The 24,826-nt window shown below is 47.6% G+C and overlaps 1 protein-coding gene across 2 annotated transcripts in view; it reads left to right on the top strand.

Moving 5' to 3' along the window:
• Window positions 1-24,826, top strand: part of ccdc172 (coiled-coil domain containing 172) — a 116,600-nt gene that overhangs the window by 62,521 nt on the left and 29,253 nt on the right. For both annotated transcript variants that reach the window (XM_038773596.1, XM_038773597.1), the window contains exons 4-5: window positions 964-1,129; window positions 16,855-16,956. In XM_038773596.1, the coding sequence (XP_038629524.1) occupies window positions 964-1,129; window positions 16,855-16,956 (268 nt within the window). The remainder of the gene's footprint in view (window positions 1-963; window positions 1,130-16,854; window positions 16,957-24,826) is intronic.

The raw sequence follows: 24,826 nt of genomic DNA, 5'->3' as shown, positions 1-24,826 counted from the left end.
TGATATATTTAAAAAAAATCAAAAATGGTATAAATATTGGGATCAGCAGGGGCTGGGTGCATCATCACCCCCAGGAATTATATTTTAATTTGATTTAATAAGTTTCCTGAGAAGTTTTTATTTTTTACCTCTTGGGCGGGATTCTGCGGGAATCGTCGGGGCGGGCAACTCTGGCGTGAAGGAGTGATGTAAACCACTCTGGCGTCGGGCTGCCCCAAAGGTGCAGAATCCTCCGCACCTTCAGGGGCTAGGCCGGCCGGAATGGTTTGCGCCACGCCAGCCGGCGTGGAAGGGCCTTGGAGCAATGCCAACCAGCACCGAATGGCCTCCGCCAGCCGCCGCGAGTTGGCGCATGCGTGGGAGCGCCAGCATGTGCTGGCGTAATCCCAGCGCATGTGCAGGGGGGGGTCATCTCCGCGTCGGCCATCACGGAGGAATAGCAGCTGATGCAGAGGAATAGAGTGCCCCCACGGCACAGGCCCGCCCGCGGATCGGTAGAAGAGTGTAATGAGGGATAATGGGACACCAAGTTGTGTGGGTGGAGAGCTGCAAGACTTTTCAAGTCAATAAAATTGCTGAATAAAGAAAAGCTGTGCGTCTAGGTTTTGACTTCATCAAGTGACTTGGATTCTCGTAGCATCAATTATTTGCCAGAGATCGAGAGCAGCCCAATTAATATCTTTGATTTTGAACTGTTGTTTTAATGCTTGCAAAGCACACAGATAAAAGAGTAAAGTAGGGAAGAGCAAAGCACGGTGGGCAATAACTGCTGGCCCAGCCAGTTACGCCTACATCTTATAAATGAATTTTTAAAAAGCAAAGAAAAATAAATTATTTCCCTTTATTCCATGAATCTTGCTCAGAAAAGCAGTAGTTTGAAATAAATCAAAATATTGACAAAACTTCAAATTGTGAACAATTTTAGTCTTAAAAATATCTAGCAGCATGTTTTCTCCTTTATAGGAGAATAAAAAAAAGGAAATTGCTGACGAAAGGGAGAGATTTGTTGAAGAGATTTCAGAATTCAATGCTGAATATGACCTACTAAGTAACAGAACAATTACAATTGAAATCAATGCAAAATCAAAAATACTTGATTTGGAAACAGAAGCTAAGCACCTGAAAAATGGTGAGTATGTCACTTGTCTTGTTATATTATTTTATGGTGTTGGCTTCAATTTATGAAACAGATTTTACAGGAAAGCTCTTCGGATTAAGGATTAGAGGATCATCCTGCCAATGGCATTTGACACTGATACTTAAGTTTTATTAATTTAAATGAAGCTATAGTAAATTAAGCTATAGTTATAATAGTCAGCAGCTCATTGATGAACAAAGTGCTATTACGAACATTAAACATCACATATTTTCCAGATCCATCGCTTTATTGTTATTTTACAATTTTTGTCTGGAGTATCAGTGAACAGTGCATTTGTCTTCTTTAGTGTAGTGGAATCGAACCTCAAGGAACAAATTCTGTTTCGACATCAGAGCCCTGTAAAACATTAATTCTTGTCTTTGCTGCAACAGTATTCCGTTAAATTCTTACCTTGTACCATTCCATTGTTCCCAGGCCGTCACTCTCGTCTCACTTTCCATTCATTCCTTTCTCTCTCTGATGTCATCCCACATTACCCACTCCCCGCTGTTTCTCTCTGATATCATCCCACATTACCCACTCCCCGCTGTTTCTTATGCAATCCCCAATCCATCCTACCATGCCAATGCTTGCCGACCCCCCATTCCATACCACCATGTAATTTTCCCTTGCATGCCAAAACCCTCCTTGATGCTCTCAGCCCCTCCCCTGGCACATCCTCCCCATACCATCCCTCTTACCCTCCCATGTCTTTCCTCCATATCATGCTGGAGCCCCCCACAAATTCTGATGCCCACCCTCATCTTATTGTTGTAGGTTTCCCCTTGCCTTTGGTTATCTTTTACCTCCACCGTACCCCATCACCATGGAGAGAGAAAAAGTCGGCATCCCAAATAGCCATATTCCAGAGAGAGGTTTGGCACCTCGTCTAATTATACCCAAGGAAACCTTTCCTTGCAGTTAGCAAACAATTCCCAAAGCAATATTTATCCAAACTGTCATGCCTCTTATCCCAGTAAAAGGAAAATTAATTTCTGTTACTAATTCCATAGCATTCAAAAATGGTGTTGACAACTAAATACGCCCCATATGGACGACAATTCTATCTCTCAGATTAATGTGCTGCAATAAATGCAATTTTTAAAAAATGCCATCAGCAACCACTTTCCTGAAACACCGCGCGCGATTTAACTCGAAAGAAAATCTATGAGTGGTTTTGGGCGGATTTAGCTGCAGCGCCATGAAAGATCTCGCTATTTAACGGCACTTTGCGGTTATTTTTGGCCTTGGGTAGTTTCCGCCAAGGCAGCATTTAGAATCATTTCCTGCTGGTGAGCTCAGCAGGAAAGACTCCCGCAGATCAGAGTTGATGGTGAAGATCGGGGAGTTTCTCTCTGTCAAGGCAGGATTTAGAGTCATTTCCTGCTGGTGAGCTCAGCAGGAAAGGCTCCCGCAGGTCAGAGTTGATGGTTAAGAAAAGGTTGTATCAATAGACTGGCTAACTGGGCAGAAAAATAGCAAATGGAGTTCAATCATTATCACATTTTTAAAAATCTTGGATCTTGTTACAACACTCTGGGATAGTGTGCGGTCAATTCCAGCTCCACGCGCCCCAGAGTCGCAACACAAGTGAATTACCAAATGATTCTTATATCTGATTTTTTCATCATTGGTGATTCTACGCCTCATTTTCGAACGCGATTTTGGCATCAGGGATCGGAGAATCCAGCCCCCAAAGTCTTTGGCCTATGGCTGCCTAATGAATACAGTCACCAGTTTGTAAATGTAAAAATAATTACTGCTTATTTATGACAAGAACTGTCATGAAATGTGCAGCAAATACAACTGGTTAACTATAAATTAATTCCTGATCCCCACTTTAACCTGCCCCCGCACTCTACACACACACAAGACAGACAAATACAGAGGGGTGGAAAGTGAAAGGAAAAAAAGAGTATTTGTTTCAGATAGTTCTTGCACACTTTTCTTCCCAGCAAACTTGCAGATTAAAGTTGTTGTGTATATCTTGATGTGTTGGGTGCTCTGGATCCGTGGAACACATACAGGTCACCAACACTTAAAATAGTATAACACTATTTTATCAAACTATAAACTGTTGAACATACTCTTACTGTGGGTTAACACGATGTTAGATTAACTAAAGCCTATCCTAACCAGTCTAATCACTCAGCACATGGTGAGGATCTGTGCTGTAAGCTGTAAGCTCTTGTACTTCTGAAAGGCTGCATCCCGAATGAGTGGGAAAACTGATGCCCTCTGTCATTATAGTGAGTGTGCTCTAACTGGTGATTGGCTGCGGTGTTATGCATGTTGATTGGTCCTACTGTACGTCCATCAGTGTATGTGTCTGCACCATGATATACTGGTGTATATTATGACATCCGCCCCTTTTTTTTTTAAATGTATGTTTGTGGCAATAAATAATGTGTGTTGATAATGTTCCTAACTGCGTGTGGGGTGCAAAGACATATCTACAGAACTATGTGCATGAAAACTAAGCTATTTACAAGGGAAGGTGCCCGGTGCAGAGAAACAGTATGCAACAAGAGGAACGAGAACAACATTATATACAAACCAGGAAAACGATCAAACAAGGCAACAAAAAACAATTCAGAGAGTGCATAAATTTGTAAAGTTCATAAGTTTTGTCTCTGAGGTGGGCGACGAATTCTGGTTGACCGCCTCAAGGGTGGGTTGAGAGCCGCCAGTTCAGGAGCAGGCTGGACTGCATCACAGTCAGGGGGAGGCAGAGTGACAGGAAGCTCTGCATAGTCCGTGGCAGGGTCAGCAGGGGAGTGAGGCAACACCGGAGGATCGCGTGGAATGAGGCGAAGGGGACGTCGATTGCGGCGCAGAATAGAGCCATCTGGTAGCCGAATCAGGAACGAGCGGGGGGCCACCTGCCTAAGGACAACAGAGGTTGCAGACCAGCCACCATCTGGGAGATGGACGCGAACATTGTCATCTGGAGTGAGAGCGGGAAGATCAGCAGCACGGGAGTCATGAGCCGCCTTGTGCTGCGCAAGAGACATCTGCATTTTGCGAAGAACCGGAACATGGTCGAGATTTGGTACATGGATGGATGGCACCGTCGTCCTCAGGATATGATTCATGAGTAGTTGGGCTGGCGACAGGCCAGTGGACAGTGGGACGGAACGATAGGCCAGCAAGGAAAGATAGAAATCAGACCCAGTATCGGCAGCCTTGCATAGGAGCCTATTGACGATGTGTACTCCCTTCTCCGCTTTGCCGTTGGATTGAGGGTACAGGAGACTGGACGTCACATGGGCAAAATTGTACCGCCGGGCAAAGCTGGAGCATTCCTGGCTGGTGAAGCAGGGGCCATTGTCCAACATCACCGTGAGCGGGATGCCGTGTTGAGCAAAGATTTCTTTGCACGCCCGAATGACTGCGGACAAAGTGAGGTCGTGCAACCGTATCACCTCCGGGTAATTTGAAAAGTAGTCCATGATCAGGACATAGTCTCTACCCAGCGCGTGGAATAGGTCGATGCCCACCTTGGTCCAAGGTTACGTGACCAACTCATGGGGCTGCAGTGTCTCTCGTGGTTGGGCCGGCTGAAAGCGCTGACAGGTGGGGCAATTGAGCACTGTGTTGGCGATGTCTTCATTGATACCGGGCCAGTACACAGCCTCTCGGCCCGACGGCGACACTTCTCCACGCCCAGATGGCCCTCGTGTAACTGTTCCAGGACAAACTGGCGCATGCTATGCGGGATGACAATGCGGTCCAGTTTCAGAAGAACCCCATCAACTACTGCCAGATCGTCTCTGACGTTATAGAACTGAGAGCATTGGCCCTTGAGCCACCTGTCTGTCAGGTGATGCATGGCACGCTGTAGCAGGGGGTCAGCCGCCGTTGCGCGGCAAATTTGGACAAAGCATTCATCTGAGGCAGGTAGATTGGAGGCCGCGAACACTACCTGGGTGTCAACCTGGCAGACAAACCCCGCGGGGTCATATGGAGTGTTGACTGACCTGGTGAGAGCGTCCGCAATGATGAGGTCCTTGCCTGTGGTGTACACCAACTGGAAGTCGTATCACCGGAGCTTGAGCAGAATATGCTGGAGGCAAGGCGTCATGTCGTTCAAGTCTTTCTGTATTATATTGACCAGCGGGTGATGGTTGGTCTCGATGGTGAGTTGGGGAAGCCCGTAGATATAATCGTGAAATTTCACAACACCGGTCCGAAGGCCCAGGCACTCCTTTTCTATCTGCGCGCAGCGCTGCTCCGTGGGGGTCATCGCCCGCGACGCATACGCAACAGGGACCCATGACGAGGCCTCATCACGTTGCAGGAGTACGGCTCCAATGCCGGACTGACTGGCATCTGTCGAAATTTTGGTCTCCTTTGCTGGATCAAAGAAAGCCAGGACCGGGGCCGTGGTTAGTTTAGCTTTGAGTTCCCTCCATTCTCGCTCTTGGGCAGGGAGCCACTGGAAGTTGGTCGTCTTCCTGACCAGATTCCTGAGAGCCGTGGTATGAGAGATGAGGTTAGGGGTGAACTTCCCTAAAACATTCACCATCCCCAAAAACCGGAGGACCGTCTTCTTGTCTTCTGGCGTTCTCATAGCTGTGATGGCAACTACCTTGTCCGCATCCGGTTGCACACCCAATTGGGAGATGTGGACCCCTGGGAACTTGATATCTGTCTGACCGAAAGAGCACTTGGCTCTGTTGAGGCGGAGGCCATGTTCATGTATGCGTCTGAAGACGCGTTGGAGGCGGACCAGATGATTATGTCATCGACATAGAAGTGTATATTCTGACATATCCTAGAATGGTCTTTGTAGATTCATTCATTTATTCAGGTTCACTAGTTTAGAAAATGCAATACTCACAGGTGTTCCGGAGAGAGAGATAGTCGGTTTACATCAGCCTTTCTGGATAGCGTTAGCAGAGTCTTGATTCTGCCTTCCAGGAGAGGTTTATCTGTATCTTGCATCCATGCTGCCAGAATCAAAATTGAAACTTTGGAACTTTGAAAAGCATCCCATTGGATCAAAAATGGAATGGCAAAATAAACAGGAAGTACCCTTGCAATCTGCATTTGAAGTACCATAACCCACAGGGCTACTGACCAAGAGCTGGAAATTGGGATTAGGCCTGATAACACTTTTTCAGCTGGCTCAATGGTGTCTTTCTGTGCCTGAAATTTTCTATTTTTCTTTGAGTGATTCCTGAATTGACTGTCTTTTTGGTCTGGGCCCTGTTGTGACTTAGAGCTGGCAGGCAACCTCTGGGGGCTTGCACTCTGGTGAAATCCTAACTCAAACGAGGTTCTGCTTTGAAAAATGAATTGACCTTCAGTTTAACCACCAGGTTGAAGGATTCAGTCGTTTGAAGTTTGCTAAGGGAGAAAGTTCACCTTCAGTGTGGAGTTCCTTGCAACTGTTAATAAAGCATTTATTGAGTAAAGATAATTTGTTGCTGTTCTTCATATATTCTGGTCTCCAAAAGAGCTAGAACCTGTGCCCAGCAATGCCCAAGACTTGATCTATCTGTATGGTCAAGCTGGGCAGGCAAGAGCAGGCTACATTTAATGCATGGCACGCAAATCGGAGGAACTCACAGGCCCCAACCTACCTGTATAACTAATGAAAGTGGACCTTCAAGACTCCAATAGTGCTCTCTGTCACAATTCTTGTAGATCATGACCCTCATTTTTGAACTATCTACTGTTTTTTGGAATGTTAGTGGAAATGTCTTTTTAAAAATATGTTGATTAAAATTTTTCCATATTAAACAAAACAACCTGAAGCAATCAAACAGAAATACACAATTGAAGAGAAAAGCAAAAACACACATAAAACTCAATTAACTTTGCCACAAAAACTAAACTAAACCCCCAAACAGCTGACAATGACTTACCCCTTAAAATAAATGAATGGTTGCCAAATTAGGTAGAACCCCTCGCCAACCTCCTGAACTTGAACTTCTCCAAATGCAAAATGACATGACGTCACTCAACCAAGCCGAGTCACTAGGTGGAGGAGGAGTCCTCCACCCAAGTAGAATTTGCTTCAGGGCTATCAATAAGACTAAGGCGAGGACATCCGCCTTCACCCCAGACTGAAGCACCAGCGAATCCGACACTCCAAATATGGCCACCAGTGGACATGGATCCAAATCTACACGGAGTATCTCCAAAATGGTGTTAAAGAAAGAGGCCCAGAAGCTTATCAACTTGGGACAGGATCAGAACATGTGTGTATGATTAGCCAGCCTATGAAAGAAACTCTCACACTTACACTCAACCCCAGAGAAAAATCTGCTCATCCTAGCTCTGGTCAGGTCCATCCCATGCAAAACCTTGAATTGAATCAGACTCAGCAGAGCACATGAAGATGTTGAATTCACATAAAGTCGTGGAGTTGACCCTGTGAAGGGCCTCACTCCACACCTTACCATTAGGAATTGGACCCACTTCGCCTTTCCATTTCATCCTCACCTCACTCAACAAAGCAGAATCCGTTGAAAGGATATGGCCATTTATGTCTGAAATAGTCCTCCTGTCAGACCTAGCGAAATACAAAATCTTCTTCAACAGGATATGTTGAACAGGCACCAAGGGAAATGAAGGGACAGACTTGCATGGAAAATTGTGAATTTGGAAATACCTGTGTTATAACCCCCATGAGCATCATGAGACAACAATTACTGATTTTCCAATGGGCCTTATTGAATATGAACTTGGGTCCATCAGACTAGAGGATAAAAGCAGGACCCAGTCAGGGTCTGACAGATCTATCCTCCCAGCAGGGTCTACACTGGGAGTGAGGGACAAGAATAACTTGTGCATATATGTGAATAAATCCAGTTAGCTTATGACAGTTTCCTTTGGAGTTATTACAACCTGAAAAGACTTGAACCAGGCAGTTAGAATTTCTCAGCCAACTCCTTAAAACTAGCAAACCTCCCTTCCATGAACAGGTCCCCAAACCTCTTCAGACATGTCCCCTCCCAAGTCTTAAATGCCGAGTCCAAACCAGATGGTCGGAAAAGGTGGTTATTGCAAATGGGGGCTAGCAAAGACAATGAAAGGAGCTTAAAATGTTTTCTAAACTGCTTCTAAATTCTCAGGGTGGTGACCACCATTGGATTCGAAGAAAATCTAACCAGGGAAAAAGGCAATGGTGCAGTGACTATTGCACAAAGACTAGAAGTAGTACAGGAATTCACTTCCATTTGTCCCCATATGGAATTCGGATCGCTAAACCACAACAATATCTTCTGAATATTGGCTGCTTAATGGTAAAACAAAAAATTGGAGCGGGCCAGGCCCCTTAATTGTCTGTTTCTTTGGAATAAAACCCCAAGGCTTCTAGGACCTTCCCACCAAAATAAAGGAAGACATCAATTTGTTGACCTTAACAAAAAAGGATTTGGGGAGAAAAAAGACCCCCAGCAGGGTCGGAGAATCGCCTGAGGCCGCCGAAAATCCCGCCCCCGCCGTGGCAGAGATTCTCCGCCACCTGGGAATTGGCGGGGGCAGGAATCACGCCCCTCCGATCGGCGTGACGTCTGCGCCGATCGGCGATGCCCCTGCAGCGATTCTCAGGCCCGCGATGGGCCGAAGTCCCGCCACTGAGAGGCCTCTCCCGCCGCCGAGGTTTGAACCACCTCTGGTGGCAGCGGGATCAGCGGTGCGAGCGGGGTCCGGGGGAGGTGTGGGGCGATCGGACCCCAGGGGGTGCCCCCACGGTGGCCAGGCCCGCGATCGGGGCCCCCCGATCAGCGGACGGGCCAGTGCCGTGGGAGCACTCTTTCTCCTCCGCCGCCACCACGTTCTCCGCCATGGTGGAAACGGAAGAGAATCCCCCAGCGTGCATGCGCCGGTGGTGACGTCACCACCGGCGCATGCGCGAACCGGCGCACGCCTTTCGGCCGGCGCCGGGCCTGAAAGGCCGCTGGTGCCGGTTTTGGCGCCAGTCGTCGTGGTGCCAACCACTCCGGAGCGGGCCTAGCCCTCAAAGGTGCGGAGAATTCTGCACCTTTGGGGAGGCCCGACGCCGGAGTGGTTGGCGCCATTCCCCTATGCCGGGACCCCCCGTCCCGCCGGGTAGGGGAGAATGCCGCCCCAGGTGGCTCTCACCCCGACCAGAATCAAATAGGCACTTTTAGGCAAATTTTGCCTGAACAATTGAAAGCAAGTTAACCTTCAAGGAAAGAAAACAACCGCAAAAAGAAATGCCAGCAAATGGGAGCTCGATGGGGTCGAAGGGACGGCAGAAGTGGTGGAAAGGGCAAGAAACAGCAAGAGGACAAACCAACGGACCCACAAGGCGCGGGGGCCCTGGCCAGCCAAGAGAGAAGGAGACCATCATCCTGAGCATCAACCTTCCCCTCACCACGGATGGAAGACCTTCCTCAAGAAGGTGCTGGCCACCATGAAAGAGGAGATCAGAATTGAAATCCAGGTGGCGGTCAAGGTGATGGTGACGGAGGTGATGGTTGCCTTATAGAAAACAATAGAGGGGTTGGGGAAGAAAGTGGAGACGCAGGACGGGACGATCCATGACCTGGAGAGAGCCTTGATAGACCAGAGTGACAGGATTGTCCAGAAGTCAAAAGGTTGGTGGCAGCCCATGGGAGTTTAAAGGGGAAAGTTGAGAACCAGGAGAACAGGTCCTGACGACAGAGTGTTCGCATTGTGGGCCTGTCAAAAGGCATAGAGGGTAGAGATCCGCCAGGCTACATATCCCAAGTGCTGGCCAACTTAGTTAAGCGAGATAGCTTCCCCAACCCCCCCAGAGCACATAGGTTGCTCAGACCAAAGCCAAAGGCGGAGGAGCAGCCGAGAGCGATCATCACAAAGCTACACCGATATCAGGACTGGGAGAGGATCCAGCGGTGGGCACATGGGAAGGACGCTGAATCCATACTTACAAGGACATTGGGACAGAACAAGAAATGAAGGGCTGAGTTCAAACAGGCAAAGTCAGCACTATACAAAAATGGAGTGCAATTTGACATGCTAGTCTCAGCCATGCTCTGGGTCACATACCAGAGCAAAGAGCCCTACTTCAGTATCCCGGCGGAGGCAAACAATTTTGTGCAGGCCAACTGTCTAGACAAGAGGCAGGCAAGGCAGCGATGAAGGCGGATTGGAGAAAGACCGCTAAAGAAACAGAGACTTATTGAACGGTTACCATATTTGCTCGGGACTATACTGCCTTGTTCTGATCAAAAAGACCGGGTCACAGGAGAAAGCGAGGACAGGAACTTGCAGGTGAGGGTATAGGCAGAGAAAGCAGACAGTCAGCGGGCATAATCTAGGGGCTAGATCAACCCCGGGAGGTGAGCCATGGGAAGACAGACAGTAAGGGGGCTGGGGTGCACCCCTTGGCATGGAGGGAGCACCTGGCCAGGGTGTGGTGGGGGCACAGGGACAGGTCAGGGACTTGTACATAGGGGACAAACTAACGACCTAGGGCGAATTGACGGAAGACCTGGACAGGACAGGAACTCAGACACCTCCAAATCAAAGAGACAGCAAGATACCCCATGGCATGAGAGACACACTATTGGAGGAACTCATAAACACAGATGAGGGGGGAGCGGGGAGAAACTGTGGGAATACCTATGGATGGTTAGTGGATAGGGCACTGGATGAAGCCAGATGAAAATGGGAGGACAAACTGGGGATGGAAGTGGGTTGGGGACTCTGGAACGAAGCACTGAGCAGGGTCAACTCCACCTCTTACTGCGCAAGGCTCAGTCTCATACTGAGTTTAAATTGGTGCACAGAGCGCACTTAACCAGAACCCGAATGAACAGGTTCTTCCCAGAGGTGGAGGATAAATGTGAATGGTGCCAGGCAGGCTTGGCCAACCACGACCACATGTTCTGGGTTTGCCCAGACTTGTAGGGTTCGAGACAGCCTTCTTCGAGACGATGTCCAAGGTTGTGGGGGTGAGGGTGGAACCGTTTCCGAAAATGTCATTCGTCGGGGTATCGGAACATATTGGGAAGGGGGCCAACGCCCTTGCTTTTACTTCCTTCATTGCTCTCAGACAATCCTGCTCAGTTGGCGATCAGCAGCTTCACCCACAGCTGCAGACTGGCTGGCAGACCTGGCATAATTCCTCCACCTGAAGAAGATTAAGTACATCATCCAAGGGTCGGGCAAGTGCTTCCACAAAGCATGGGGGCCATTCGCCAGCCTGTTCCAAGACCTGTTTGAGGCCAGCAGCAACTAGGGAAAGAGGATGAGATCAGGTAGAGCAGACAAGAATGCATAAAATAAAGAGGTACAAAGGGGGGAGGAAATGAGGAGGAATCCAAGGGATCCACAGAGAGCACCATGGGGGGAAAAGAGGGGAGGGGGCAGGAAGACCCCCCCTGCCCCCAAACACACAAGGTCAGCAACAAAAGCTGCAGAAAAGAGGAGCGGAGCTCAACAGTAGGACACCCAGGATGGGAGGGGGCGACCAACGATGGGACAGAGAGGGGGATGGGGCAGGGAAGGGGTAACGTAGAACGGGGAGAATGTATGTTCAGAAATATGTTTGTAAATAAGAAACCATACAGCATGTAAATACCAGGTACACCATTTGTTAAACGTATCATTCTGTAAAATTGAAAAACCCCAATAGCTACAAATAGTTCACCCCCTCCCACTCCATGCCCACTCAGTGATCCTCCCTCTTTTTTTGATCTTTCATGGTCTAGTACTAGGTCTAGATGCGTCCCCAGGATGCACATCAGAGGTGGAGGCAGCCTGCTGCTTTCTGTGCCCTGTGCCCTTTGATGCCCTGGAGATGGAGGACCTGGCTGACTTCCAAGTATAACAGGCGTCGCCATCACACTCTATTCTGCCCGCTGCCCTTGATATGTGCCGTGTCGGGGGGGTACTCAGAAGAACTGGAGACCTTCACCTCCTTGGTGGGAGGACACAAGTTGGCCTTCAGCATTTCCACCTACCCCCATATGGCCCTGGGGGTCTCCATGGATGTAGTGAGCTCCAGAGGCCTCTGCGTCATCTGGCTCTGCCAGTCCTGGCACCTCCCCATTTTGGGCACCATGGTGATTACGCCCTCAGTGACGTTCTTCCATGACTTGGCCACGCTCTGCAGAGCCTTGGCAATGCCCACCTTCATATGGGACATGCCCCTCCATGACTGGGACATAATATCGAGGCCCTCAACCATGGTTATCACAGATAGCTGTGCTTTGGAAACCACCACTCATGACACTGACCTCGTGCTCCAGTCTTTCCACTCATGCCGCCACACTAGCAGTGTCGGTGCCACGCATTGTTGGCATCATCTCCTGCACCCGTAGCCTTTGGGACTCCTCCAATCAGCTATGCGCTCACAGGAATATCACTGACATCCCCTCCTGAATCTCACGGTCGTATCTTAGCACCTGCATTTGCTCCAGGAGCTCGCATCTGACTGGGACTCGGCAGAGTCCTAGGATCGAGCCGACCTCCAACTGCAGACACAGGATGTTCCTGCTGCCACCTGATGTACATCAATAACTGTGTGATACTTGCCAGATTGCGTCCCAGAAGCTTGTCCACTAATGTCGTACAACGAGGTGCGTGTCTCCTGCTCTGGTGGAAGGTGGGGGTGATAGCTGTGACACCTCGATCATGGTCTCCTCAGAGCTCTCCTCTGAGGTGGTCTCTTGGGTGGTGGGGAGGATGACTAGATGGCCCGGCCCCATCAGATAGAGATTCTGCAGGAAATGGACATGTGATCAGTGAGAGGGAAGGATCATTTTGTCTGACATGAACTTACTTGAGGCAAGTAATGTGGGTGAAGGGGGCAGTGGATCCTCACCTCTGCGGCTTAAACCAACCTTGCTGTCAGTGATTGCTCTCCCCTTGGTCAACCCCACGATCTCTGGGGCCCTTGCCTCATAGGGGATGAGGACTCTGATCTCTGGTATTCCATCCCCCCCCCCCCCCCCCCACCCACCTTGGCCCTTTCCCGCTTATTAGGGACTATCTTCTGTGGGGACCAAGAGAGGGCATTGTTAGTCACATGCTTGATGAATAAGGGGTGTCTATAGCAGGTGTAATGTGTTGGCATCACAACTGAGCATGAAGGGGTTGTGCTGGTGGGTGCCAGGGGTTGCTGAGGAAAAGCACGAAGATCGGATGTGGGGAGGGTGTGAAATTTCAGCCAGTGATTTGTCAGGGGGGTTGGGTATTTTAGGGATGGCAAGCGGAACTGATGCCAGGAGGTAACTTACGCTTACATCTCGGTAGAGAACATTGGTCTTCTTCTGACATTGGTTGCTGGTCATGGTGCCCCCACTGACAGCCACTGCCACTGCCTCCCAGCCAGTATTGGTGACCCTGCTGCTGGTCCTTCGACCCCCTCGGGAGAACAGGATTACCTGTCTCGCATCCACAGCATTGTTAACCCTGACCAGGTTGTCATTCCCAAAGCGAGGAGCAGGTCTGCGCGCTGCCATGCTTGTGCATTAACTGGGAGTGAGTGGTGAGGGAGTGTTAAAGCAGCTCCTCCTTGTCAGCGACGAGACGCTGAGGTGCAAATCAGACAATGAGACGGCCAATAATGGTGAGAAGCTCGTGTGGACTCACTTTTGGCTGTGCTGCTAAATAGAAGCTGTGATCTTGCCAACGCAGCCATGCGAAATACCCGCCAATTATCCCCAAAATGACATCAGAAATGTTTCATCTTGCTGTTCCGGTGAGTTAATTGCATACACAATGCCAAAGATGGCACAGAATGTCTACAAGTTTCTACAAAGATGCAAGAAAGCAGACAAGATCCCGAAAGGACTACAGATCACAAACCCACTCAAATCGACCTGCAACACAGACTCTGCCGTCGCACCTATCTCGCACTCCTCAACCTCATACACCAGCTCTACAGCAGACGCTGTAACTTGGAAACCAAGGTTGAGTCCATATTTTCAGCTTGCGCCCAGGACGCAGCAGACCAGTTGCGGGACACCGACAAACAGACGAGACAACAGTACAGGAAGCTTGAGAAACTCGGCATCATCACTAACAGCAACAAAGCCTCCCCTGATACCACAGTAGAAAATAATACAGCGAAATCCATTCTTAACTTGTCGGATTGCACTCTTCAACCGGACAAAATCGAAGTCCTCAGCAGAGGGCTCAATTTCTGCACCACCACTAAAATGGACCACACCAGTCACGCAGCAGACACGGAGGAATTCATCAGGCGAATCAGGCTCGAGGAGTTCTTCCACAGACCCCAAGGGGCTGACAGCGAACACAATGAGACAACCAGTGAACTGGAACAGCAGATCTGCGGTGCGGTAACCAAAGAGGGAAGAGTCAAATTGGACCCCTTCGGAAGGCCGCTGCCCTAAACTCGACATGTATGCTCAAGCCATCAGAAGATGCGTCAATGCCAGATTCATCAGTCGCATTCGCAAGACAGCCCCAAATGTCACCCCTGCACAACGCAATGTCACCTGCGCTCTCAAGACCAACCGCAACATTGTCATCAAACCAGCAGACAAAGGAGGGGCCACCGTCAAACTGAACAGAATGGACTGCTGCAAAGAAGTGTACCGACAACTCGACAACTACAGATGGTTACTCGCAGATCCGACCAAAGAACACACCCGCCAACTCAACAGACTGATCAAGACCTTGGATCCAGTACTTCAGAGCACCCTACGTGATCTCATCCCATGTACTCCCTCGTTGGAGATTTCTACTGCCTCCCGAAAATACACAAGGCTGACACACCAGGCCGTCCTATCGTATCACGCAATGGGACCCTGTGAGATAATGTCTCTGGCTACATCGAGGACACCTTGAAACCCATCATACAAGGAACCCCCAGCTTCTGTTGCGACATGGCGGACTTCTTAAAGAAACTCAGCACCCATGGACCAGTTGAACCAGGAACATTTCTCGTCACAATGGATGTCTTGGCACTCTACACCAGTACTCAACACCGACAACTGCCAATCTCCAGACGCAATTCTACAACTCATCTGCTTCATCCTGGATCATAACATTTTCACTTTCGAAAACAAGTTCTTCATCCAGGTACACGGAACAGCCATGGGGACCACATTCGCACCTCAATATGCCAACACCTTCACGCACAAGTTCAAACAAGACCTCCTCACCGCACAGGACCTTCAACCGATGATACACCAGATACATCGCTGACGTTTTTGTTCCTTTGGACCATAGCAAAGAATCACTGAAACTATTACGCAATGACATCAATAAACTCCATCCCACCATCAGACTTACCATGAACTACTCTCTAGAATCGGTTGCATTCTTGGACACACGTATCTCCATCAAGGAAGGTCACCTTAGCACTTCGTATTATCGCAAGCCCACGGATAACCTCACGATGCTCCACTTCTCCAGCTTCCACCCTAAATACATTAAAGAAGCCATTCCATATGGACAAGCCCTCCGTATACACAGGATCAGCTCAGATGGGGAGAAATAAACATCTACAGCTGCTGAAAGATGTCCTCATAAGAATGGAATATGGCGCTCGACTCATCGATCGACACTTCCAATGCGCCACAGCAGAGAAATGCACCGATCACCTCAGAAGACAAACACAGAACACAACCAACAGAGTACCCTTTGTCGTCCAGTACTTCCCTGAAGCGGAGAAACTACAACATCTTCTTCAATGAAGACAAACTTCTTGCCAAGGCCGTCCCCACTACTTGCCTTCAAACAACCTCGCAACCTCAAACAGACCATTGTTTGCAGCAAACTACCCAGCCTTCAGGAGAACAGCGACCATGACACTAACCTCTGCAAGTCATGCCAGTTCATCAACAAGGGTACCACTATTACACGTGAGAACACCACCCACCAGGCACACAGTACATACCCGTGTGTCTCGGCCAATGTTGTCTACCTCATGCAAAGAACAAAGAAAAGTACAGCACAGGACGCTGCAGGAAAGGATGTCCCGAGGTGTGGTACATTGGTGAGGCCATGCAGATGCTGTGACAATGGTTGAAAGGACATTGTACAACAATCTCCAGGCAGGAATGTTCCCTTCCAGTCAGGGAAAACTTCAGCAATCAAGGGCATTCAGCCTCTGATCTTCGGGTAAGCGTTCTTCAAGGTGGCCTTCAGCACGTGCGTCAAAGCAGAATCGCTGAGCAGAAACTGATAGCCAAGTTCCGCATGCATGAATTGTGCCTCAACTGGGCCCTTGGATTCATGTCTCATTACATTCACCCTCCACCATCTGGCCTGAGCTTGTAAAATCCTACCAACTGTCCTGGCTTGAGACAATTCACACCTTTTTAACCTGTGATTATCCCTCTCTCCAGTCACTCCGTCTAGATCTGTAAAGACTTAATTACCTACAAATACTTGCATTCAATGTATTGTCTTTCATCATTGACTTTGTCTATATATGTGGTTGTGGAACCCACCTCTTCACTCACCTGATGAAGGAGCTGTGCTCCGAAAGCTAGAGATTCGAAACAAACCTGTTGGACTTCACCTGGTGTTGCTAGACTTCTTACTGTCCCACCCCAGTCCAACGCCGGCATCTCTGCATCACAGAATGTCTAGATCAGTGGCTTTTGTCTCAGTGAGATCACTTTACAAGCTTGATATCTTGAAATTTTTGATCCATTAAAAGAATCAAAATAAAATTTGCTAAAACACAGACTTAAAAATAAAAATAAAATTCAAGATTAATAACTCTTGAAATAAAATTGCTACATGTAATGAATTTTATTATGTCCTTACAGATATGAAATGCCTTGAACAAAAAAATGTTTATTTGAATGCACTCCAAAAACAGAAAAGTGAGTTAAAAGAAGAAGTTCTGCAACTCACAGACAAATTTCAAGGTAATATAACTATCAATTATTTTCTGTTTTCACAGTTATCTCATTTATTATTGGTGAAGCACAATTTCTAACTAGAATTGTTTTTTCATAGACTCCCTGCAGTGCAGAAGAAGGCCATTCGGCCCATCTAGCCGCACTGACCCTTTGAATCAGCACTCTACCCATGTCCACCCTGCTCTATCCCCATAACCCCATAACCTAACATGCACATCTCTGGACACTAAGGGGCAATTTAGCATGGCTAATCTACCTAACCCGTACATCTTTGGACTGTGGGAGGAAACTGGAGTACTTGGTCGAAACCCACGCAGACACGAGGAGAACGTAGAATCTCCACGCAGATAGTGACCCAAGGCCAGAAATTGAACCTGGGTCTATGGTGCTGTGAGGCAGCAGTGCTAACCACTGTGCCACAGTAGTATGATGAAAATACTTAAAATATCTGTTCAGATAACTCACTACGATTTATTATTAACCCTCCCATAGTATTGCTCACATTAAGTGAAATAATAGGGTTCCGGAGAAAGGAAGGTTTGAAACATACTGGGCAGGATTCTCCATTTGGGAGACTATAGGCGAGATTCTCCGTTTCCCGGCGCTGATTTCGTAATCGGGCAGAGAATCCATTTTTGCGATCGGATTAGGGGCAGTGCCTGTTTTACGCAGATTGTGCTTGCTCCGCCTCCTCTGAAACGGTGTCACCACGGCGCATGCTGCACACCATTGGGATGGCTTCAACACGTCACCTGAAGACCCTCCCCTGATTCTCCGCCCCCTATGGGCCGAGTTCATGACTGCGCAGTTCATTCATGGTTCCAGCCACGCAGGAACCCTCCTCTGCACTCTGACCAAAGCTTTCACATCCTTCTGATAGTGTGGCAACCAGAATTGTGCGCAATATTCCAAGTACGGCCTCAACTGAGGAGGGCTGTTGTCGGCTTCAAAGAGACATAGATAGGATCCAGAGCTGGGCTGAGAAGTGGCAGATGGAGTTTAACCCTGACAAGTGTGAGGTTGTCCATTTTGGAAGGACAAATATGAATGCGGAATACAGGGTTAACGGTAGGGTTCTTGGCAATGTAGAGGAGCAGAGAGATCTTGGGGTCTATGTTCATAGATCTTTGAAAGTTGCCACTCAAGTGGATAGAGCTGTGAAGAAGGCCTATGGTGTGTTAGCGTTCATTAGCAGAGGGATTGAATTTAAGAGCATTGAGGTGATGATGCAGCTGTACAAAAACTTGGTCAGGCCACATTTGGAGTACTGTGTGCAGTTCTGGTCACCTCACTTTAGGAAGGATGTGGAAGCTTTGGAAAAGGTGCAAAGGATGTTGCCTGGAATGGAGAGTAGGTCTTACGAGGAAAGGTTGAGTGTGCTAGGCCTTTTCTCATTAGAACGGAGAAGGATGAGGGGCGACTTGATAGAGGTTTATAAAATGATCAGGGGAAGAGATAGAGTAGACAGTCAGAGACTTTTTCCCCGGGTGGAACAAACCATTACAAGGGGACATAAATTTAAGGTAAATGGTGGAAGATATAGGGCGGATGTCAGAGATAGGTTCTTTACCCAGAGAGTAGTGGGGCCATGGAATGCACTGCCTGTGGAAGTAGTTGAGTCAGAAACGTTAGGGACCTTCAAGCGGCTATTGGATAGGTACATGGATTAGGGTAGAATAATGGAGTGTAGATTACTTTCTTCTTAAGGACAGCACGGTAGCATTGTGGATAGCACAATTGCTTCACAGCTCCAGGGTCCCAGGTTCGATTTCGACTTGGGTCACTGTCTGTGTGGAGTCTGCACATCCTCCCCGTGTGCGCGTGGGTCTCCTCCGGGTACTCCGGAATCCTCCCACAGTCCAAAGATGTGCAGGTTGGGTGGATTGGCCATGATAAATTGCCCTAAGTGTGCAAAATTCTATGCTTAACCTAGGACAAAAGTTCGGCACAACATCGTGGGCCGAAGGGCCTGTTCTGTGCTGTATTTCTCTATCTATCTAAACTATGGCACAACTTGCCAGTTTTTATACTCGATGTCCCGTCCAATGAAAGCAAGCATTCCATGTGCTTTCTTCACTGTCCATTTGTGTTGGCACCTTCAAAGATCTGTTGGCCTGCACACCGAGATCTGTCCGACTTTCTATATTCCTAAGAGTCTTGCCATTTATGGTATATTTCCCCTCTACGTTAGACCTACGAAAATGCATTACGTCACATTTGTCTGGACTAAACTCCATTTGCCATTTCTCTGCCCAAGGCTCCAACCTATGTCCTGCTGTATCCTCCGACAATCCTCAACACTATCTGCCACTCCACCAATCTTGGTGTTATCCGTGAACTTACTAATCAGGTCAGCTACATTTTCCTCCAAATCTTTTATGTATACGACAAACAACAGAGGCCCCAGCACAGATCCCTGTGGAACACCACTAGTTACAATCTTCCATTCAGAAAAACACCCTTTTACTGACACCCTTTGCCTTTTGTGATTGAGCCAGTTCTGTATCCACCTTGCCACTTCACCTCTGATCCCATGTGACTTCATCTTTTGTATCAGTCTGCCATGAGGCACCTTGTCAAAGGCTTTACTGAAGTCCATGTAAACAACATCCGCCACCTTCCCTTCATCAATCACCTTTGTCACCTCTTCAAAAAACTCGATCAAGTTAGTGAGGCACGACCTCCTCTTCACAAAACCATGCTGTCTATCGCTAATGAGTCCATTTGTTTCCAAGTGGGTATAAATACTGTCACTGAGAATTCCCTCCAATAATATACCTATTACCGATAGGAGGCTCACCAGCCTACAGTTTCCTGGGCTATCCGTGCTATCTTTCTTAAACAGCGGTACCACATTAGTTATTCTCAAGTCCTTTGGGATCTTACCTGTAGCCAATGAGGATACAAAGATGATAGTTAAGGCCTCACCAATTTCCTCCCTTGCTTCCCTATTTTAAATAATTTGCACACTTTGCTAAGTATTAGCTAATAAAAGAACAATATAAAATCTATGCTACAGACATCTATAATATCTCATTAATACAATTAACACCCTGGGCCGGATTCTCCGACCCCCCGACGGGTCGGAGAATCGCCAGGGGGCGGCATGAATCCTGCCCCCGCCGACTGCCGAATTCTCCGGCACCGGAGATTCGGTGGGGGCGGGAATCGCACCACGCTGGTCGGCGGGCCCCCCTCCCAGCGATTGTACGTCCCGCGGTGGCCCGAAGTCCCACTGCTGTAATGCCAGTACCGCCGGCGTGAATCAAACCACTTCCCTTACTGGCGGTGCGGGCGGGCTCCGGGGTTCTGGGGGGGGGGGGGCGATCTGACCCCGGGGGGTGCACCCACGGTGGCCTGGCCCGCGATCGGGGCCCACCAATCCGCGGACGGGCCTGTGCCATGGGGGCACTCTTTGGGGGGCCGACGCAGAAGTGATCCCCTCCCCTGCGCATGCGCGGGGATGACATCAGCAGCCGCTGACGCTCCCGCGCATGCGCGGACTTCCACTGGCCGGCGAAGTCCCTTCGGCCCCGGCTGGCGTGGCGCCAAAGGCCTTCCATGCCAGCCGGCGGGACGGGAACCACTCCGGCGCGGGCCTAGCCCCTCAAGGTGAGGGCTTGGCCCCTTCTCCGCACCTTTGAGGTGGCCCGACGCCGGAGTGGTTCACGCCACTCCATCCCACCAGGACCCCCCGCCCCGCCGGGTACGGGAGAATCCAGCCCCTTATCTGAATCTTCTTTCACCGGCTTTCTCATTATAACTACTCTATGGTGCCATCTAGTGTTGAGATACACGAACATCATCTTGTTAACGCTTTACACTTCCTGCACTATATATTATTACATTATACATCTTATTACATCCCCATTTCTTTGAAGACGTTTGTACAGTAACAAACAGTAAAATATCAGCAATGACATTACAAGGTACATTGATATATATATAAAAAGTTAACAAGTGAGTCAAAATTTGTTAAAATTTTACAAATTAAGTGTTTCAGGTTTCTTTTTGATTCTGGTTGATCTTCTCAATCTAGGTGTGTGTTTTGCACATCTGTCGTCTTCTTCTTGTGCTTGTGGCGTTGATATCTTGTCACCTTTTGTCAGAAGAATCGGATTGCTTTATGGTTTTTTAGCAAAGACCAACCATTCTAGACTGCCGGAATGATGTTTTCTTTTTTCTTTGTTTGTTCCTGGCATTAGCACCATCATACCTGAACTTGGTATGGTCTACGCACACGTTTGAGTGTGCTATCACAAATGGTAGATTTTGTTCACACAATGTCCTGCAGTCCCTTGCTCGGTTGCCATCTGAATTGCTTTCCACACTGTATTTTTTGTCAAGTGTGAACTGCAAGTCCAAACACTTCGATGTCATTGAATTGCAATGTGTTGTTTAGTTGTTCGTTGGTTTCAAAGTTGTGTCTTTGTGTAAGTTCTGTTGTTCTGTAGTTAGTCTTTGTGCTCTCAAGATCAGTTCCTTTTGACTTGTCGGATTCATCTTTGAGTTTTTTGATATCAGTTCCGTTTGGATTATCGGACCGATCTTGGAACTCTTTGTGCTTCTCATCTGTAGTCAATGTCTCCAAGATGCCTTCATTTTCTTGTTGGCTAATAACAATTATGTGCTCTCAACCGATTTCTTCACTGTTGCACTCTTATTGTCAGCCTCTGTACAGTCTAGCTGAGAACTGTCAGTCCCGCCATTGTCCTGCTCAGCTTGTATGCTACTTGTGATCACTTTGTCACTAGTTTCAAATAAACTGGATAGACCTTCATAGTCTTTCCCTTCCAGGTCATCATTTGCCGGCATTGGACTGGGGTGGGCACAGTAAGAAGCCTTACAACACCAGGTTAAAGTCCCAACAGGTTTGTTTCAAACACATTTGTTTCACCACTGTCCTCATTGGATGACTACGGCATTGTATCTCGTGGCCAGTTACAATGATGCTCTGTCTTCGTCGGGATTTCCACAATGCTCTGAATTGCGAGTCAAAATGGTTTAATCTGCTGCATTTCTCACATTTTTTCCCCCAACTGCTGGGCTTTTTTTCTTGGGTGTGCGTGGCCACAATGCATGCACGTCATGACGCCATACATGTGCACAAAAGGGACTTCCAGATTCTTCAACTGAACATGTGCGAAATGGATTGCATAGACTGGCCTTCTTCTGTAGCCCGCTGACTTTTTAGCTGGGCAACAGCTTCAACGGTGTTGCGAACTTTCATGCCACATTCCCGATTCAAAATTTAGTTCGTTTTTTTTCCTCTGACCAGTTTTTTAAGGAGGTTTTCATTGATGTGAGTCTCACAATGCTGATCAAATTTTTCAATTTTTTTATCATCGTGAGTGGAGAAATGAAAGGACTTATATAGTTCAATTACCTACGGTCCAGCCAGTGTTAGTAACAGCACAGTTTTTCCCTTATCGCTGGCTGCTTCGAGGTCTGAGGCAGATAGGTAAAATTCAAAATGCTACTTGAAAGTTTTCCAACTGGCATCAATATTACCAGAAGTCCAGAACTGTTTCAGAGTCTGCAGTTTCTCCATGAGGCCTCGACTTGTCTGGATGAGCAGATGCAACAGGCTTGCAAACAGTCTTGTAATTACATAAGAACATAAGAACTAGGAGCAGGAGTAGGCCATCTGGCCCCTCGAGCCTGCTCCGCCATTCAATTAGATCATGGCTGATCTTTTGTGGACTCAGCTCACTTTCCGGCCCGAACACCATAACCCTTAATCCCTTTATTCTTCAAAAAACTATCTATCTTTACCTTAAAAACATGTAATGAAGGAGCCTCAACTGCTTCACTGGGCAAGGAATTCCATAGATTCACAACCCTTTGGGTGAAGAAGTTCCTCCTAAACTCAGTCCTAAATCTACTTCCCCTTATTTTGAGGCTATGTCCCCTAGTTCTGCTGTCACCCGCCAGTGGAAACAACCTGCCCGCATCTATCCTATCTATTCCCTTCATAATTTTAAATGTTTCTATAAGATCCCCCCTCATCCTTCTAAATTCCAACGAGTACAGTCCCAGTCTACTCAACCTCTCCTCATAATCCAACACCTTCAGCTCTGGGATTAACCTAGTGAATCTCCTCTGCACACCCTCCAGCGCCAGTACGTCCTTTCTCAAGTAAGGAGACCAAAACTGAACACAATACTCCAGGTGTGGCCGCACTAACACCTTATACAATTGCAACATAACCTCCCTAGTCTTAAACTCCATCCCTCTAGCAATGAAGGACAAAATTCCATTTGCCTTCTTAATCACCTGTTGCACTTGTAAACCAACCTTCTGTGACTCATGCACTAGCACACCCAAGTCTCTCTGAACAGCGGCATGCTTTAATATTTTATCGTTTAAATAATAATCCCGTTTGCTGTTATTCCTACCAAAATGGATAACATCACATTTGTCAACATTGTATTCCATCTGCCAGACCCGAGCCCATTCACTTAACCTATCCAAATCCCTCTGCAGACTTCCAGTATCCTCTGCACTTTTCGCTTTACCACTCATCTTAGTGTCATCTGCAAACTTGAACACATTGCCCTTGGTCCCCAACTCCAAATCATCTATGTAAATTGTGAACAATTGTGGGCCCAACACGGATCCCTGAGGGACACCACTAGCTACTGATTGCCAACCAGAGAAACACCCATTTATCCCAACTCTTTGCTTTCTATTAATTAACCAATCCTCTATCCATGCTACTACTTTACCCTTAATGCCATGCATCTTTATCTTATGCAGCAACCTTTTGTGTGGCACCTTGTCAAAGGCTTTCTGGAAATCCAGATATACCACATCCATCGGCTCCCCGTTATCTACTGCACTGGTAATGTCCTCAAAAAATTCCACTAAATTAGTTAGGCATGACCTGCCTTTTACGAACCCATGCTGCGTCTGCCCAATGGGACAATTTCTATCCAGATGCCTCGCAATTTCTTCCTTGATGATAGATTCCAGCATCTTCCCTACTACCGAAGTTAAGCTCACTGGCCTATAATTTCCTGCTTTCTGCCTACCTCCTTTTTAAAAAAGTGGCATCACGTTTGCTAATTTCCAATCCACCGGGACCACCCCAGAGTCTAGTGAATTTCGGTAAATTATCACTAGTGCATCTGCAATTTCCCTAGCCATCTCTTTTAGCACTCTGGGATGCATTCCATCAGGGCCAGGAGACTTGTCTACCTTTAGCCCCATTAGCTTGCCCATCACTCCCTCCTTAGTGATAACAATCCTCTCAAGGTCCTCACCTGTCATAGACTCATTTCTATCAGTCGCTGGCATGTTATTTGTGTCTTCCACTGTGAAGACCGACCCAAAAAACCTGTTCAGTTCCTCAGCCATTTCCTCATTTCCCATTATTAAAGCTCCCTTCTCATCCTCTAAAGGACCAATATTTACCTTAGCCACTCTTTTTTGTCTTATATATTTGTAAAAACTTTTACTGTCTGTTTTTATATTCTGAGCAAGTTTACTCTCATACTCTATCTTACTCTTCTTTATAGCTTTTTTAGTAGCTTTCTGTTGCCCCCTAAAGATTTCCCAGTCCTCTAATCTCCCAGCAATCTTTGCCACTTTATATGCTTTTTCCTTCAATTTGATACTCTCCCTTATTTCCTTAGATATCCACGGTCGATTTTCCCTCTTTCTTCCGTCCTTCCTTTTTGTTGGTATAAACCTTTGCTGAGCACTGTGAAAAATCGCTTGGAATGTTCTCCACTGTTCCTCAACTGTTCCACCATAAAGTCTTAGCTCCCAGTCTACCTTAGCTAGTTCTTCTCTCATCCCCTTGTAATCTCCTTTGTTTAAACACAAAACACTAGTATTTGATTTTACTTTCTCACCCTCCATCTGTATTTTA

Source organism: Scyliorhinus canicula, chromosome 16, assembly GCF_902713615.1.
Source record: "Scyliorhinus canicula chromosome 16, sScyCan1.1, whole genome shotgun sequence".
Taxonomy (NCBI): Eukaryota; Metazoa; Chordata; class Chondrichthyes; order Carcharhiniformes; family Scyliorhinidae; genus Scyliorhinus; species Scyliorhinus canicula.
This window is presented reverse-complemented; position numbering and strand designations above follow the sequence as displayed.